The following is a 20,128-nucleotide window of genomic DNA, read 5'->3' as shown; positions in this document are numbered from 1 at the left end:
TCTCCAGTGAACTGACTACAGTTTAATACAGTTTTCCTCTCCCCGTAACATTAATGTGGCCACAGCCCATAAGTAACAGTAACAATTAAGTAGAATTTATTCTAATTTTCAGAAAATTCATCTTCTCACTTATTAGCCCATTAAAAGAAGAAGTGTTTGTTGCACGTACAATTAACAGTGCTGTGAAGTGTCAACGGCTGAGTTTTAAATTAAATACGAAGGCAATCTGAAGCGTAGATCTGAGTAAAGGGCTAAAGTACAATTAAAGGTTTCCAGGTAATCCAGATTTGTATCTGTCAGTTTTATAATTTAATGTGTGTTGTTACATAAACCTGATGGCAGTCCTACTGTACCTCCATTCTTGTTGTCAACCCAAAGGTCCTCAAAGCCAACAACACTCACATTCAGAGTCTACATATACTGTCGGTTATGTCCTGACTTTTGTCTGCACTTCAGGCTGTATTTCTGATTCTATTTAAGCTCTACAAAGGTCACTATGCAAAGAGTGGCAGGTTCACCTAGTGGTTACGGACATGACATTCTAATTAAGAGCACAAGCACAGCTGACTACATAACCCAGGAATCAAAAATTAATCACTCTCAGGGGAGCAGGATTATCCAAGCTTGAATGGAAAAGAAACCCCCAGTCAGGCAAACAGAGATGAACCACTTTATCTGGGGTTTCTCTTTCTTCTTGCTTTATTCTATTTTGTTGCATTTCTCTCTTTTTTGGGGGAAATCAGGCCATAGCTAATTGGAAGGCGGTAGGTTGGGTAGAGCCTTGTGTATTGATTTCTACTCTCTTTATCACAGACAAGTGGGATAAAAAAGAGAGGGGGCTATTGTATACAACTGTACACATGGCAGGTCCATGGCATAAAACTAGAGCCCCTATGGGATTCATTAATTTTGTGGAGTTGAGAGGAAATGTTTCCCAGAAAATGGAATGTAAATGTTGAAATTCTGCATTTATGAGAGGTGGAAATAAGGAAGAGGAGTTTGTTGGTTCTGCTTCCTAAGACTTTCTTTGCTGTGAGAGCACTTAAGTATCTGTCTGTGTGTTGGAGGATTAAAGTTGGATGACTTCTTTGCTCTTTAACACTTCCAGTTTGATGCTTTCAGACAATCCAAACATGGAGCTTGATATAATCAAACTTCCTGTTGATGTGGTGAAACAGGTAAGGGTTTGTCGTACCAGTCTGCCAGTCCATAAAGGGGAAGTATGATGAATTTCCATCCCCTTTCAGATTTGGGTTCACTGGCTGAATGCCACAGTCTGCGCTGCTCCTCAGGGCCTGTACTGTTCTCCACGATCCACAAAGACAGTGACCCCTTCTGTAAGCCTCCAGAACACATCCAGAATCGCACCTGTTGAAGTAAGGTGGAATTTTGAGTTAACAAAATGCAGTAAAGGTGAGCACAATGTTAGAGTGTTGAATTTTGAGGTAGATGCTGACAGATAATGTGTGTTAGTATATGAAATCAGACAGCAATTTTAAATTCCTTTGAATATTGTTGAATAGATGAAAAATCAACCAAGAGTGTTATCAGACAAGGAAGGGATTCATTTAAAATTGCACTGAGATTAATAAGCAACAGCCATCTTTTCTGTTCTAACTATTCTAAGATAAATAGAATTCAACAAGTATGGTAATTATGGTTATTTTGCTATCTGTGCTGCTCCTACATGCTTCAGCACAAATCAATCTCATTTTGCTGTTTCCAGGAAGGATATGGTAGGAGAAAACCTGGACACACAACACACAGGCCATCGCAGGGATTAAATAGTAAAAGGAAGTCTGAATCCAAAGCTTGCTAACAAGCATACGATGTGACCATGTCCCTCTGCAGCATTTTATTGAAGCCAAGAACATAATTCTCGCTTCACCATTTAAGTGGAACAGATGCTGGCTTAAGCCTGATGAAAAGTACACGTAGAGACGACACAACCCAGACAACTGAATTCAACACTTTTAATGCCGAGTGCTTGCATTGTGCTTGTCAATAGCAGGTTGTGGTCCTTATCATTGTCAGTGGACCACATGGTGACCGTTTAAACATCAAGATTACAGGCACTGCACAGTGCACACTGGGCACGACATGAAAGCGAACGTGGTCTGTAGCTAATACCCAAAACTAATATCCTCAACATAGTTGTCCAAGAGCAGACAGGCTAGATTGAACAGCACCAGTTCAGTGTAGAGAGAAGGATTTAGAGTGTTAATCTGGAATCACGGCTAATCTTTGGCTTTGTGCCAAGGAGCTGGGAGGCAGGGTCTGCATTGGGATCGTACTGCCTCCACTGCACTCCTCTAATTCACACCTGAGCAGCAGCAGGCTTCTCCTCCTACACTCTTATTCTTTTCTTTTTTGCTTATTTTCTCTGTCCTCCTTGCGTCTATTTCCTTTGCGTGTTTTTCTTGTCGAGATTGACTGTATTTCTCCTCCGTCTTCCTTATTATCATGTTTTTTGACCTCTTGAACTTTGGATCATCGTCCCACCTCCATCCCTCGCTTCTGTCTCAGCTTCTCTCACCTCAAGACACTCCTTGCCTCCAAAAAGTACACATGCAGAAGGCCAAAGGTCGCCGTGCTGAGCAATATTAAAATAACTAACATAACTCTAAATGCTAGATGCAACAGCATCAATCAAGACTTCAAGTACACAACCCCCTGAGACCTGCTCTGTGAGCATCATGATCTGAATAATGCATGACTTCTAATATTTTTCCAAATAGGTCAGTAGATACAAACTGTGATTGACGAGGTCAACCTCACTGTCTGTTGGGATCTTTCAGCAAATACAGGTCGCACAGTGTTAACCTGCCGTCTCGGGACATTACTGTTTGAATTTTGAGCTGTTCCTGAAGAAATTAGCATACGAAATTAAGAAAGTTTACTACTGCTTCAGCAACCAAACAAAAAGTTTTACTGAGGAGCATCTTGGTAGCCAAATAGTTACAGCAGATCCCACATGGCTACATGGCTGCAACCATGGTTCATCTGGTTCAACTAGCCGGTGACCTTTGCTGCATGTCACACCCCTCTTTTTTCCCCATTTGGTCTCTGTCCCTATCCAATTAAGGCAAAAATGGCCAAAATAATCTTTAAAAAAATCTTACTGAAAAACACTGGTGAAAAATGAAACTAAATAGCCTTCTCTGAAAATTCTATTATTTTTTTACAGTTATCTTTTTATTATCACATAATGCAAAATGTCAACACATAGCTTATGGTACATTTCAAATACAATAAGAATCATATATCTTTTATATTTGCTGTTTCGTAGTAAAGTGGCAAAATAAATTGTCCATGTGTATTTGCTGGTGACTAGGGGAGCACATTGTACAGAAATCCAAAACTTGGCCGGCCTGTCAGTGTTCAGGCGAGAGTCAGTTGAGCACACGTATTCAGACATATTCAGACAGCTTTATGTGATATAGAACTATTATAAAATGTTTGTTTTTCTATAGTAACCATTAAAACGGAGGGTCCTAGCTTTAGCATTTGCAAGCTTACTATAAAATAGCCAACCAGAGCTGTAATTTCAGTCGAGAAAATCCAGGTCATCAGATAGAAATGAGAAGACCGCTTATATCTATTGCTGTGTGAAATCAAGACCCATTGTTGCAAAAATTACTGTGAATTTGGAGGGGCAAATCTGACACCTCATCATTGAAAACTGCATGTGTGCTGTGAGATGACAGACAGCTCAATAGATAGCAACAGCAACTACGGGGGGTAGGGCTGAGTGAAATGTCAACTGTGTACATTTGAGCTGCGTTTTTAGGTGTATGTCTGAGAATTAGACGTTGCTTCCAGACATGTACAATCTGATAGTGTGGAGAAAACACACTATAGGCCTGCTTTACTCACAGTGCAAGGGGAGTTTCTTAGAGGAGGAGGAAAGAGAGGACTCCTCAGTAATGCTGAGCCACGTTGGCTTTTGGACTGGCCTTCCACAGTGAATGTAGCACCTTTAACAAACACACACACACACACACACACACACACACACACACACACACACACACACACACACACACACACACACACACACACACACACACACACACACACACACACACACACACACACACACACACACACACACACACACACACACACACACACACACACACAGAGAAAAAGAAAAGTGTCAGAAATGGAACTTGTTACACACAATAAAAAATCCAGGATATAAAACTGAACAAAAAGTCTTACAATATATATGGAGGTTTTGAAATATCACTGTAGCCAAAGTGAGCTGTTGGCATATTTGATCTCCCTTTGCTCTACTTTGATGCATAACTTAAGTGATTTGTTTTCAATGAATTCCCTAAGAACAATGTTTGACAAAAGCACAGTTCTACAGAGTGACAGCATTGAACAATACAGTTAACTTTAGTTATCCATCATGTTGTGGCAGTAATATACTGAGAATGTCTCATATATAAAATCAGTAATATACTGAGAATGTCTCATATATAAAATCACCAAATATGGTCTAAAATTACAATGCTCCATTTATAGGTTCCCCAGACTACCTCTGAGACTTCTGTAAATAGTTGCGAAGAAAAACAAGACTCTGCAAACCAAGGCTTTAAAATCTCATCACACTCGAGTCACTGCACTGACAATGAACTGCACATGTAGGACTAGGATGGAGTTTACGTGCTGCAGCTTTTACACCCAGTGGGATTCTCTTTGTAGCACTCTGAGCTCTGAACAAGACAACATGTCTGAGTCTGACACATCAGAGATTTTAGTTATCTTTCCACATTCTCTTAGACTCAAATATTCAAGGTCATTGGTTTAAAATCCCCAAGTCTAATGAGACATTAACACTTCTGTATACCAACAGAAGTCCTAAAAATATGGCACTTCATCATTTGATTAAAACAGTGTTATCATAAGAGACATGCATGAGCCACCTGATGATGGGCAGCCCTGTCTGGTAGCCTTGGCTGGTGACTGGAGTCTTCTCCAGTAGAGACTGCGGCCTGTTATTGACTGCCAACTGCACTCGCCCTCTTCAAAAGAGCAGTAGCTGCCATTGAGAAAATGACCTGAGGAGATACAGGAGAGAGAATATATCAGGGGAGGAGAGGAAAAGATCATAAGGAGGGGGAGGAGGCGGGGAGGCATATAATGAGTAGACAGGCCCGGCAGGGGGGCTAGAGAAGAGAGAATGGAGTGAACACTGACTGCCAAACTGCCAAGGAGAAAAAGGACAGGGGTGAGGTGGGGACTGGGGATCAAGGTGTTGAGCGACAGCGAAGTCAAAGAGGTTGGGAGGAGAGAGGCATGCAGGGGGTGGAAGACTAATGGCTCACAGGACTAAATGTGTTGGCGAAAATTAGGGTTGAGGTGCGGTGATGATGGTGGTGGGCACTCAGAGTGACTCTAGAAACAGAAGCAGAAAATGGAAAAGGCCTGAAGTGTCTGGAGGGAGAGATAGGACAGAGTAGAGGAACAGGAAGAGGGTCTGGGGGGAAATGAGAAAGCTGAGGTGGTGACATGATGTGTTTTGGGGGTGGCAATCAACTTGAAATCACTTCACAGAATGGCATAAGCCTCAGAAACATTTTTACTGCTGACTACAATTTACAAAGTTAGTGTGTACAGCAGCAATACAGTGAAAACGGTTAATTGGATTGTGTAGTGCTTGTGTAACCACAAAAAGAGATAGGCATGTCTGTGTGGTCTCTCTCCTTATTTCCACACTGTTGTTTAATGAAAAGTGCAAATTCCTTGATTTGCAAACAAGGTTTCTCCTTTTATGTTTGGTTAAGTAACTGACAGAATAAATCAAATACAACTTAGGTAGTGCAAATATTTAAACACCAACTATTTTGCAAAAGGCACATTTTCTGACTGAATTTTTCACTTTCAAGACTATTTTCCGGTCTATCAAAACTTATAGATAACAGCTGTGTATATATGTATATGGCTCTACATTTTTTAAAATTAATGTCACTGAATCATTTCCAAGGTGCTACAGTGGCAAAACTTGAAATACCTGCCATATGAATAAATAAAATAACATGGAGTATTATATATGTGTGTATATACATATATATGTACGTACACACACACACGCACGCACGCACGCACGCACGCACGCACGCACGCACGCACGCACGCACACACACACACACACACACACACACACACACACACACACACACACACACACACACACACACACACACTATGTATCACAACACAGGGGTTACAATTTCTTAAAATGTGATTTTGGTATAAAGAACACCCCCTTATGCATAAAAGAAGTTTTAAAAACTATTTTTAATGCAACAACCACAGTGGGATCTCCATTTGTATTTATCACTGTCCCTGTAACATCATAGCCCTTAGTTTACATTAACACTGCTCTTAATCAAAAAATATAAAGATACTAATAGAATTGAAAATAAACATGCATTTCTCCAGTGTATTGATAGTTTAAGATTTTAGGTGTTTCTGAATGTTTAAAATTAATTTCAGACTTAAATCTTCAGTGGATAGTTAGTGATGATAACACAGAGGCGGGGGTGACTTTCATTTCAGTATTTCAAAGTTCTCACCTTAAGTTTGCTTTATGTTCCCGAGCTACTGTCTGTGAGTGCCCATTACCTATAAGAATCAGTGAGTGCCCTGATAACAGTGTGCTTTTTGGAAATGGGATCATCCAGATAATGGAACTGAAACTGGCTTGAGCAGACATCATAAAGCAGGCACTGAAGAAAAGCAAGAAAAATGCTTCCTTTATCAATGACTCTAGTTTTAAAAGTTTTTAGTATAGCAAACACAATACAAAAGTCTTTTCAGATTTTAAACTCCCAAAGTCATGAAAGTAACACCATTACATTTTTATTTTAAAGTAATATAAAGTAAACACCAAAATTTATGTTTTCTTGTGAAGTTTTTCGAAAGCAAATAAAAGCTTCTCTGGACTTTTTGGGTAATAAGTAAATTTCATGTTCTTCTGTGTCTTGTGATATTATGAGTCACTCTCCTTGTTACATAAACCAGTTAGTGTCACTTAGATGTTCTTCAGTCAAAGCACAGAGGTTCAAAGTCACATCATATGATAGCTGCTCATGACATGAATAAAGAAGTTTGTGATGATGTCGCATTCGACTTTGTGCCCTTTTCTACCCAATCAAGCCTTCCTAAGTGTTCTCCATCCGTCTTTGTCTTGACACTAGAAAGGATTCAACCCAAAACACTTTATTTAATGAAGTGTGAATAAGGCTAACTTCACTGTGCCATTACTATTTTATGAAAACTGACATGAACCCTTCTGAATTGTTATGAATGTTGAGTGTCATTCTATTATACATGTAACTTTCAGTGCAATGTCGTCCGTACTCAACTGATGTCTGTCATGACAACTTGACACGGCCTATAAAAAAATACCATGGCAGGCTCCATATAATAAAGTGTGATTATTACTCTAGCATGCTCTTATGATGTGTCATGAATAATTCCTTTACATCATATAAAGTGATAGAGATCATGTAGACATAATAAACACTCAACAGAAATTACAGTGTTTTAACAGTGAAATCATTACAGTTACAGTTGTTAGTCTGTCTGTGCATGTTTGGGACTAGTTTGGAATCAGCTTAAGAGGGACATGATAGCATTGGCCTCATTGTGTTTTAAATGGAGCAATGATCTGTTTTCACTGATGATGAAAAAAGAATCTTGCTGATTACTACTTTAAATTCCTGCTTGCAACCACCACATTTCTCTGTAGTTGTAGGGGAACTGTATGTTGGAAAGCAGTGGGGTGCCTGCAGAATTTAGACTGACTAAGATCTACCAGAGGAAGCTGTGACTCTCAAAGAGTGAGGGATGCGTTTATGCATAATGATGCTTGGGTAGGATGGTGAGGGAAATCCACAGGGACTCGATTTCCCTTATATGTCAGGAATCTCCGTGATTGACACAAGTTAAGTTTGTTACTACTGCCTCTCTCTGCTTTTTCCTGTTAATGAGCCTTGGCACAGCTTATGAAGGATTTAAATAGATCAAATCAGATGGAGATAACTCGTGGATAGATCATAAAGAATAGGATATCAGAGAGGGAACACTATGTGATTTGGGTAGCAGGGGGTAATTGTGACGACTGAAAGAGATGAAAATTGAACAAATATGGAGCCTAAGGTACAGTAGAAGGCTGTAGGTGACAGCAAGAGAAAAAAGAGACACATATGACATTGTCAGGGTGGACTGATAAAGAACCGTGGATTGTGGGTCCTTGTTTTTAATCAAAAGGATAAAGGTTATTGCTATTTTAAGAATAGATTGAGAGACAGAGAGAGAACCTTGATTCAAAGCAAATGACAGCTGGCCTTCATGCCTCTGTGCACTCCGCATTATGAGGGCACAAATGGAAAAAATGTCGAGATGTAAGGAAAAGAGGCCTCAGATTTTAAGCATTTCCCAGTCGACTGGCAGCAATAAGCCTTTCCCTGTAAGACCTATCAGTCTGTGTCAAGTATCATACAAGAGCCTCCTTGCTCTGTTTGTTACTCATGTATACATTATACAATTACCAGTCTTACTATGGTCCCCATATCACATAATTCAGGATTGCTGTGATGGTTTCCAAATTAAGTCAGTGGTGTGTACAAGCTGGCTTTGTGTTTTACTGATCATTATTTATGCTCCAATTTCCAATTCTGGCCACACACACACACACACACACACACACACACACACACACACACACACACACACACACACACACACACACACACACACACACACACACACACACACACACACACACACACACACACACACACACACACACACACACACACACACCATTCAAATAGAGATTATACCCTTGGGTTAGCCTCTCGGGCCAATTAGCACTGATAAGTCCCCCTGCAGTAGAAAGAGATAGTGCGCCTGGCTGGGATTTCCACCCTCTCTTTACCCTCTTATCTCTCAGCTCCCATAGTTAGAAAACCTATAAGCACAAGGGAGCAACCATCATTTTAATAAGCACCACATGGGAGGCTGACCTGCACTGTGGGTAGGAGCAAATTAATTCTGGTCGGTTTAATATGGGTGAAAAACTGAAAAATCTACAACTAAAAAAAACAAAAATCTACGGGGTAAAAGTTTTGAACTGTGAGTCTAGAGATTGTAAAGACAATAAAAAAAATGTATGTATGCAGGTAGGACTAAATAAAGATCCTCACCACTCACACAGACAAACACAGACACAGACACACACACACACACACACACAAAAACAGCAGGGCCTGGGGGACTTCACTTGTGAATAAGATGTCAGCATACTTGGCGAGTGTGCCTCCTAGGCCTCGGGAAAAGCAGAAAACAAATGTGCAAAGAGATAGAAATAACAACCATGGAATATGTCAAGGGTGAGAAATGCTAGCCAAGCATAGCTACGCTGTCTTTTTTTTTCTGCCTTTCCCCTTGCCACTCTTTCAGGAAAGCTCATGCAGACGCTCAGTTGTTGCTCTGCTCGGCCGGATGCAACAGCTTCATTAAAGACGACTCACTACGGCTGAAACAAATGCAGGGAGGTTGGCTGACACGTAAGTAAATTTCATCTTGCATATTCTTATCAACAGACGTGCTTCTGTATCACGGTGTACTCACGACATAGGTCGCCTTCGTCGTCGCCGAGTGGACAGTCTGTGTTGAAGTCGCATAGTTTGTCCAGTGGGATCCCAGGCCCCTGGTGACAGTGGTACTGGCCCTCCAGTGTGATGTTAGGGCCGGGTGAGGACACTGAAGAACAGGAGGGGGAGATGAAGAAAATGTGTCACATTGAAGATTTCATCACAGTTATTGTTACAGTACCTTTTGCAAACCAAAATGTTTTCTCAGTCAGAGTTTAAATTATTATTTGCTTGTTGGCAGCAAACTCAGAAAATGAAACAATAGAAAGAGGAAAAAGAGCTTCAGATTATTTTCCAAGTTTACTTATTGAGCATCACTACTAGATTTATATGTTCGACACAAAACACAAATCAGTGGCTTAGGGAAAACATAACTTACAAACAGCAGAAAATATGCAGTTGCTACATAAAAGTACATCAGTCTGTGACAAGGGCTAATGTAACCCCTGACTGTAAACCCTGTATGACATAACATAACATAACACAGACTGCCTGTAGCATCATAAATAACATGGCCCAGGCTGCATAAGCATCTGGCTTTGAATACAGTACATATCCATCAGACAAGGAACACAAGCAGCAAAAAACAATGACCTAGATACTGTAGCAGGTAGCACAAGGGGAGGGAGCACACACACGCAAACACACACACAGACACCAATTGATATCAGCGGTCTCAACAACTCAACTGTAACCTGGGGCATTTGCATATCTATGCAAATCAGAGCGGCGCTATCTCCAGATTGTGGAAACTGACTGCTCACCTCCACCTTAATCATCAGAACCTGATCACAGCACAGAGAACAAAACAGTAAAGCGGAAAAAACTGCCTGCTGATGGGGATCTTGTTTCTCTCCCTCTCTCGTAAGGAAAAAAAAAGAGAAGTGATTCTTATCGTGAGTGACTGGCTTAGCTTACTGTAGTTTGCCCTTGATCTGTATTATGTAGATTTGTTCTCCACTTAGACGAACTCCGAGTCGGAAGTCTGATAACATTGGGGGCCATGACAGGAGAGGCAGTGAATGGAGCAAATGCTGTTAGCTGAGCTGACAAGTTGGCAGTAATGCTACACTAATTTTAACATGAAGTTTGTAATGAATGTACTCTTTGTTTTTCATGTTGCATAATTGTCGGTGTGACAAGATGATATACCTTCAGTGCCACTTTTCTCAAGCTCAGACTTACATTAGGGTGACAGGTTCACAGACATGTGCCAGGACAAGATAAAGTACAGCATAAATAAACACAAAAACATTTATAATGTTATGTGTCAGAAGTAAATAAACAAAACAATGAAAATGCCAAATAATGTTGATGTTGCTTTTAGCTGCTCAGCTAGCTCGCCAGGCTAGTAAACTATCCAGAACACAATCGAGATAAGACGAACCAATATTCCTGTAAGTGGATAGAAGTACTTATGACTGATGCCAATTGTGCTATAAAGTACAGCATGTAATGATGAAGTCGGTTATTTTGATGCATTTGATGCAAATACAATTGAAGATCAGCCAGTATACGATCCATTTCACAGGGTAAAATGCGTGGTTGTACTAGATGTAATTTCATTTGCATATGTCAGTGTAGTCAAAAGCAAAATTTAAACTAGAAACTATAAAAACTAAACAAGAACTAGAAACTGGAAAATATGAAATATAAAAAGTTTAAGCACACATATAAGTTTCAGTATGTCACTACAGTTGTAGGTAACAATCTTGCATCATAGTAGCACAGAAATTACTGTCTAGTTATAGTGCAGTAGAGGGCAACATTTCTCAGCTTTGGCTGATTTGTAGAATACTTCCCTCCTTTTTGTCACTGTGGTTGAGAAACCTTAAGGCCCACTGGGAAACTGCCATAGTCAATGGATTCAAAAGAGGGGGTGGCATTTTCTTTTGGACAAAAAACATTAGTCTAGGGCCTCCCACAGTCCACTATTGTGGCACGGCCTTAATGGCTGCAGAGAGCCACATTAACATGTCAGTGAATAATCCAGTTCTAATTCTTTGAAAATGTATTAGCCTGAGTAAATTACCCATTTTCGCCAGTGCTAAATTAATTTCCTTTCAGCAACTTTTTACAAACTAAAGCCTGTGAGCAGTGCATATGCCGGCACACTTTAAATTACAGTCTTACATGTGACATTCACAGAAGAGCAGAGAAGATAGAAAATATAGCATCTTTTTCAAATGAGGTAAGGCAGGGGTCTGTTTATTTATGACCAACTGTGTGGGTATGGATGTGGTTTTGCTACGTGTATTGAGTCATGCTCAACACATGCATTATGCATTGGTTGTGCTCAGTGGCTTCCTCTCTGTATAATGTTGACACCGCAAGCAGAACGATTTATCAAGAAAGAAAAAAGTTATCTGGAGTACACTGAAACCTTTGGGCAAGGTATGTAAATTCATCGATTTATCTTAGTTTAATGACAGGGGAGTAAAAAGTATCAAAGTGGAGATGTCGTTGAACTTTAAGCTCCTGGGGCAGGTAAGTTAAGCCAGACATGGCCGCTGCACTCCTGGCCTACCGCAGTTCTTAAATCACACTTGTCAGATTGTGAAAACAAGTGGGTCAGTGGGGGATGAATTGCCTGTGGGAGTAAGTGAGTTTTGTTATCCGGGTGCTCAGGGGGTTGGTTTGGCTTGTGAGGAGAATGATGTATGAATGTCGAGGAGCTGGAGAGGTGACTGGAAAGGGCACGCAGCTGCTGATAAATGACCAAATAGATGTGCAAACATTGGAATGGAGGTGGATACAGTTAAATAGCTAACAATTAGCGTCTCTGTGCATGGCTGTTAACACAACAAAACGGGAAACACACTGACAAAGAAAGCTGAGTTAATTTTCCTTCTATAACATGTTAGATTTAAATTGCAGGTATAAGACACTGGTTTTATTCACAAACAATGTAAACAGCTGTGCAGAAGGTGCACAGTTGACAGTTCACTTGAGCTTATTTAGATCATGTTTGAATCTCTTGTACCTGATACACTGCTGACAGCTTTAAAAGGAATATTGTTTCAGGTGTATATGACAAATGTTCAAAAGGCATAAGAAAAGAAAACAAACCCAGCAGACAAGAGACTAAAAGGAACCTTGCATGCAGCAACAAAGTCCATTCAGAGATCAACAAAGACGCTGTATTTCAGTCACAAGGAAATAAATGCTGTAGGACAAGAAGCTTTCATAAATTGACACATATGGTGTCTTAACTGACATAATGTTTAGTTTTTATTACTGCACATTATATTTCTGATAAAAATGACAACTATGTCTCATTCAGATCACCACCTTCATAACAACTGAAAGGGGGGTTGCAGTTTGGTGCGCTGAGGATTGCATCGTTGCTTTTTGTGGATGATGTGGCCCTGATGGCATCATCGGCCTGTGACCTTCAGCACTCACTGGATCGGTTCGCAGCTGAGTGTCAAGCAGCTGGGATGAGGATCAGCACCTCTAAATCGGAGGCCATGGTTCTCAGCAGGAAACCGGTGGATTGTCTACTTCAGTTAGGGAGTGAGTCCTTACCCCAAGTGAAGGAGTTTAAGTACCTCAGGGTTTTGTTCACGAGTGAGGGTAGAATGGAGCAGGAGATTGGCCGGAGAATCCGGGCAGCAGGGGTGGTATTGCGGTCCCTGTATCGCACTGTTGCCACGAAAAGAGAGTTAAGCCAAAAGGCGAAGCTCTCGATCTACCGGTCAATCTTTGTTCCTACCCTCACCTATGGTCATGAGCGATGGGTCATGACCGTAAGAACGAGATCACGGATACAAGCGGCCGAAATGGGTTTCCTCAGGAGGGTGGCCGGCGTCTCCCTTAGGGATAGGGTGAGAATCTCGGTCATCCGCGAGGGACTCGGAGTAGAGCCGCTTCTCCTTTGCATACAAAAGGAGCCAGCTTAGATGGCTCGGGTATCTGGTGAGGATGCCTCCAGGGCACCTCCCGAGGGAGGTGTTCCTTGCACGTCCAACTGGGAAGAGGCCACGGGGCAGACCGAGGACCAGGTGGAGAGATTATATCTCAACGCTGGCCTGGGAACACCTCGGGATCCCCCTGTCAGAGTTGGCCGATGTGGTCGGGGAAAGGAAAAGTTTGGGGTCCTCTGCTGGACTTGCTACCCCCGCGACCCGATCCCGGATAAGCGGATGAAGATGAGATGAGATGAGATGAGTGAGTCCTTCATAACAAATGAGTTCCAAAATAATGTTAGCTGCATCCCTGTCTTTTTCAAGATCCGAAGGCTTTAGCCAGAGTTGCAGGTCTACACTAACATTAATCTCCTGTTGCAGAGCTGAAGGAACAGGAAAGACAATGAGACAGACATCAGTCTTCTTACTGTAGTACTCAGCTGCTGTTGCTTTTGTCTAAATGTCAGGAAGGCAGGAAGAAATCCACAGTCATCAGTCACAATCTATAATGCCTAGGTTACCAGGATTGATTGTTCACAACTTCCAGTGGATAATTGCTAAACAATTAAGAAGTAACCAGACAAGAGTCAATTAGAGCATCTAAATGCTATCAATATATGCTGTAGCAGTTGGGGCTGCCACTGGTGACATTCCAGTAGGCGAGGAGAGTAGGTTTCACTTGTCTATCACTGTTAACGCCCTTTTCTATTAGAGAAAATATATGGATTTTTTTATTTATTGTTTTATTTTAACAGCCGAAAAGAGTCACCAGCTATTCTTTGTTCTGCTACATAACATGCTGAAGTCCTGTTTGAAACACCCCCCCCATTTGCAATCTGCATACTTGGTAATATTTACATAATGTCCCACAATGATGAAGTCTGAATGTAATGCAGTCATGTTAACAGATACAGCAAGCACAATATTATGGTCCAAATGTCTTAAAATATTCTTATATTAAATTTTGGTCTTGTGTAGCAGTTTAATCATTTTCACCTAATTACCTAAAATATCCCCAGTTATAATTTCATATGCAAAAGGAGCCATTTTTAAGTTTTAAATATTTTTTTTAAATTGAAGTTTGGTTTTTCATCTTCCTTTTCAGAAAATCTCCTTTGTCAGATTACCAGCAAAGATGCCCTAGTTTTTCAACTTTTATACATGCCGTCTGCTTACAGGATGAAAATCAGGGAACGCTTTACCTACAAGATCAACAGCAAAACAAGTGAGCAAAACAGGAATTAAATGACAGACAAAATCTAGGCTAAAAAATAGACGAGATGTCCAAAGTTTTTTCCTAACTGTAGCGTTTTGAGTGCTGTCAAGATTGCGAAAAACAAACAAATCTGACAAATCTCATAAATGATGAAATGCATGAACAATATCATTACGGGGGTGGCAACTGGTGGTGGAAAATCTTCAAAGTCAGAAAAAGAGCCTACTGGCTCAAAACAATGTCATGGTTGTGGTGTATGAAGAAGAATAAAGAAGTGGGGCATTGTGATGGAAGCAGTGGTTCCCTTTTTCACACGCTGCACTAGTTGAAATCAATTCAACACTTAACATTTTTGCAGTTTTGCATAACTGCGTCATGCATATCCCGTTTTTGAGATTCCACTGATAGAGGTGTCTCAAACTGCAGGATATCATGAGATCATGCAAAACAGTTTGTCTCGTCATTTGAATAAAACTTTAGCTATGGTTTGGTGGACATTGCTTGTAGATTTGAATACAGACGGACGTGCTGCAGTCTTGCTGCAGAAACACAGTCTGGAATCTTGGAGAGGGTAGACTCATACTGCAATTAATGTGGCTTTTGTTTTCCTACAGATGAGCAAGCATGTCAGTCATATCCAGAAATCCCTATGTGTGCTCTGAAACAACAACAATAAAAAAAGAAAAATGTCTGAAGAATTGCCTGGCTTGAAATATGCTTGTGTGCTTTGTGTGTGAAGACTGGGAATAGCTGGGAACTACACACAAAAAAAGACCTTCACAGACTTGATTGAATCTAGTATACACTTCAGCAGTATTTAGAACTGATTTATCCTTTTCTGCTCATTCATTACTGTGTATTCTCTAATCTCACATGCCGTAATAGAGGACTGTTCTTTGTCACGGGGGAGGAAAATCACAAGGGACCCAAGCAAGGGCGACGTCACTATCTTGCCACCACACTGAAGGCAGAATCTGGAGACATCCATGGAGATTTACAGTGGCTGGGATGCTGAAGATGGATGCAGCCAAGTTTCCCACTGGACAGTCGACAGGACAAGAAGTATTCGCTCATGAATTCAATTAACTGCACACAGCCACGCTCGATTGGTCAGAGCTCTGCCCAATCACTATGACTATCTGTCATGCTCCCTGCTGAAGACACAGCGGCACACACAAGAGAAGACTGGTAGAGAGAGAAAATGAAAATATACCTGTAATGTCTATTCTACATCCCAGAGATGTAATGTGCTATTGTGTGAATTAAATGGGTGCAGCTCATATAACGTACTCATTGCTATATAACATATAAATTAAAATTTTGTCTGAATAATCAAATTGCTTTACTCAATGCAATACAGAACCTGACCCATGGATCTATTGCAATGCATATTTGACGAAGTATTTCCTCTGCTTTTTTAAGTTTGGTGAGTTCATGTCTTATCAGGGTTGAAAGAATAGAGAGAGATTATTCTGGCAAGAAAATATAATGCTGAGGCATATGCAGTAGGCATATAGTGGAGCTCTGGGCCCATTTCACTAGAATATAATTTTCCCATGATGGGTTCACAGACATCAAAGCCAAGTCTCTACATAAGCACTCACCTGTGTGCTGCAAAGTAAACTACTTTATTCAAGAGGGGCCATCATTTCCAATTTTGTAATCATCCTGATCCATTCTGACCAAACTTTTGTAAGAGACTACCATGTAGGGAATACTAACAGTAACAACACTAAGGTTCTACAATCATGTTAGCAGCTCTGTGAGAGTGTACTTTGACACAATGGGGCCATGAGCTAAATGCTAATATGCTGACAATGTCAATGCTAACATGCTGTTACGCAGGGATATGTTCAGCAGGGGCGGCTGTGGCTCAGCAGGTAGAGCGGGATTGTCCACTAATTGGTCTGTCTTGCTCCTTGAACAAGATACTGAAGCCCAAATTGCTCCCGATGCTGTGCCATCTGTGTTTTAATGTGTGTGAATGGGATTAGGTTCTGTTTCTGATTAGCAGTTGAAATCAGTGTGGTGATTGTGACAATAGTGTAAAGTGCTTTGAGTGGTCAGAAGACTAGAAAGGTGCTAGGTTTATGCCATCTTAGTTTAGGGTGTCAGGCATGCTAACATTTGCTAATTAGTAGTAAACACAACGTATGACCTATACTGATGGGAATGTCATGTCATCAATGTTATTTGGTCATGAACCAAATAAAGTTTTTTTTCACAAATGTGAACCTCATGGTGGCACTAAAGAAATAAAAAGGGGGATCACTTATGCCGATATGCCATAGCAATCCATCCAATAGTTGGACACGCAGGTCATTCTTTACTTTGCCGGCTGGTGGTCTGACTTCATAAAACATTTTGCTATAAACTCTAGTTTGTGCAAAGTACGATCAAGGCTGAAACTTGAGGGAATGATTCTTTATGTTTTGATCTGCACTTTGTGTGGTATTTCCTTGAAATATACAAAATACATTATCATGTCTCTGTATCTTGCTCATGAGTCACAAAGCATCACATGATGCCTTTTCTCATCTCTGAGGGCTCCTGCGTGACCACACCTTGTCCATGAGACTAAGTAAACATTGTTACTGACAGAATACATTGACATCAAAGCATCTGTCCCACAGACAGAGTAGTTATGGTGAGATTGCAGCCTTTCTGTTATTTAAAACCATCAGCATTATACTGGAGGGCTTTGATTCTTCAGTGTAAAGTGTGTCCTTATTGTACAATAGGTTTTTGGTTTGATTACAGGGGAGTAGTTTTGGATCCATTCCAAACAAGAAATCAAATCACTGCACAAACTTTAAGGTTCAAAATATGAAGGGTTGAGGATATATATGCAGAATTGATTTCTTCATCTCAAAGGGAGAAATAATTATAATTTTATATCTATAATCTTTTACTGCTCCATAACCAAAAAAGAATGATAGGTTTGTTAACACCACTGTCTCAACTATTACTTCACCGGGTGTTGGGACATGTCAGTAAGTACTTACTAAGGACATAAAGAGTTTGCATTAGTTGTAGATTGAGCAGTAAAGGCCAGACAATACTTAGCAAGTCCTCTTTAGAGATTCCAACATAGTCCATGAAAGCATTTCTCTTACAGACTTCTGTGAAAACAGATGAAAATTCACATAAACTGCAAGAACGTAGCCACATAAGTACTTATAATGTACAACACAGTAAAGCCTGCCGTTTGAAATTAAATGGATAGAAGTAAGTCAATAGCTAGAATAAGTATTTCATGCCAGCATTCCACATACAAATGTCCCCCCTACAGAGTGAAATGAGATTTAGGATTGCTGTATCTTAATGACTGACTTTTCTCCAATGATGCTTAAGTCCATAAGATCCAGAAATGTCCTCCTCCGTGCCAGGTCAGGGTTGATTTAGACATCTGTTCCATTTGGCATATGTATGCTGGGAACACTCTACTTGGTGCCCTGGGCCATTTAACACTTACTCAATATCTTAAAACGAAACTGCCTGTGTAGATTGCCTTGGAAAGGTGCCTGCAACAGAAAGCCAGTTTGTGTTGAGGGGATGCTGCTCGCGGAAAGGCCTAAGGCAAGAGATTAGAGGTAGAATGTGATGAAGCTTAGTACTGCCAGATAGCGCCTTATCTTGGCTTGTTATATCTTCTGTTAATTGATGAGTTGTGTTTTTTGCTTTTCAGTTACTCCTACTTTTTTTTGTCACTGGGCATTCTCTTTGGGCTAGTAATGTGTGACCTCCAGCAAGTTTTCAAGAGATCTAAGAGTATCATGAGCAATCAAAAGAGCAACAGATCCTGCATCAATAGGAAAGAATATCAGTCAAAATTACCTCCAAGTAGATCTGGCAAGTGGATGAACTCATGAGTGCCTCCTTTTAATATACTTATCTTAATGTGCTTATAAAACTGAGATGCAATGAGTTTCTTGTGATCAAAAATGATTTTTTAGTTTGGTTATTTTAATAGTTGCCCGCAGGCACATAGTGAAATCCACACTGAAGTTAATAAAACAAATGCTGAATGAAAACCGGTTATATTATGTTGTGTAGAAAATATGGCCTATCTGGAGATGGCAATATGCTTTAAAGACCTGAATTTATATTTGTAGTCAGTGGGGACCCTTTTACAGTAGTTGCTCAACAAAGCATTTGAATTTCCATTTATATATAGAATGGATAGAAGATAACCAGTCAATATGCAACTTGATATTTCTATTGATTCCAAACAATAAGAGAATTTTTTTTTTGAAGACTTTGATGTTTTATAACTGCAAATGTACAGAATATACTAGATCTGTATCCACTCTGATACTGACCTTACTACCATATCATTATGAAATTTAAACTTCACAGTTTTACAGATGTTCCCATTAAAATTTGTATGAGTTGATGCTGTTGTATTGTGTTATGCAAAAGCTATACACTTTCACACAAGGAGGTACGCAGACTATAAATAAAAAAGAACACTACTATATGAAAGGTACGCCAGAATTTAGTTAAATGTTATATTCTAATTATCGCAACATTTTTCATGTGACGCAGACATTTCAGCACTTTTTCTGTTTCAGGAACACTATTTGATTTTATATCCTAAGGGCACTCTACCTGCACGTTGACTCTGTTTTACTTTAATTTCTGCTAGCATGGGGGAATTCAAATGCCAGTGAAACCTATTGCAAGTACAATGGAGTTGGTGAAAGACACTCATTCCTAATATCTGATGTGCAAATGTAAACATTTGATTAGCGTCAACAAGTTATAACGTCTAAAGGGTAAAAATGCATCCAATAATCAGCCGTACAGCTAAATCCAGCAGGTATTTCAATCTAATGAACACACACACTAACAATGTCAATACAATTATGTAGCAACACATACTGCCTGCCTGAAACAACTGTGGTATTTGCAGTAACTTGACTTCAGCACCAAAGACACATTCCAACGCACACTCCAGATCAGACCACGTTTCCTAATTAATTATTAAACAGTTCAATATCAACTCAGTGTGGCCAGCTGTGTATATATATATATATAGTCAATTAAAGATAGAACACATCAGCTGTACTGCTGACTGCAGGCTTGTGCTTCGTGCTTTAAAGACACTTTTCAACTATCCGTTTGGATAGTATGTGGTAGTTATTTTGGTATCAACTGGGTTTAAGTTTCAAGCAATTAAAAAACCTAGAGCTAATACTAAAAGGTGACGTGAAAACACTGCAGACCACTGATGAAGTGTGAACAGTGCAAAAGAAAAGACAGCAGTGAAGTTGTCAATCTGGCAGTAAGTGTACAGGGTAGGCTACAGTTTGTCAATGAATAAAGGC

General features: G+C 40.2%; 1 protein-coding gene across 2 annotated transcripts in view; it reads right to left on the bottom strand.

Moving 5' to 3' along the window:
• The window catches only part of alk (ALK receptor tyrosine kinase), a 310,223-nt gene that overhangs the window by 42,923 nt on the left and 247,172 nt on the right, over positions 1-20,128 (bottom strand). For both annotated transcript variants that reach the window (XM_051395754.1, XM_051395755.1), the window contains exons 6-9: positions 9,652-9,783; positions 4,935-5,069; positions 3,877-3,977; positions 1,196-1,368 (exon numbers count right to left, since the gene is read on the bottom strand). In XM_051395754.1, the coding sequence (XP_051251714.1) occupies positions 1,196-1,368; positions 3,877-3,977; positions 4,935-5,069; positions 9,652-9,783 (541 nt within the window). The remainder of the gene's footprint in view (positions 1-1,195; positions 1,369-3,876; positions 3,978-4,934; positions 5,070-9,651; positions 9,784-20,128) is intronic.

The sequence above is a fragment of the Dicentrarchus labrax genome, unplaced genomic scaffold (genome assembly GCF_905237075.1).
Source record: "Dicentrarchus labrax unplaced genomic scaffold, dlabrax2021, whole genome shotgun sequence".
Taxonomy (NCBI): domain Eukaryota; kingdom Metazoa; phylum Chordata; class Actinopteri; family Moronidae; genus Dicentrarchus; species Dicentrarchus labrax.
The sequence above is the reverse complement of the archived record's forward strand: the minus strand, read 5'-3'. Positions and strand labels throughout refer to the sequence as shown.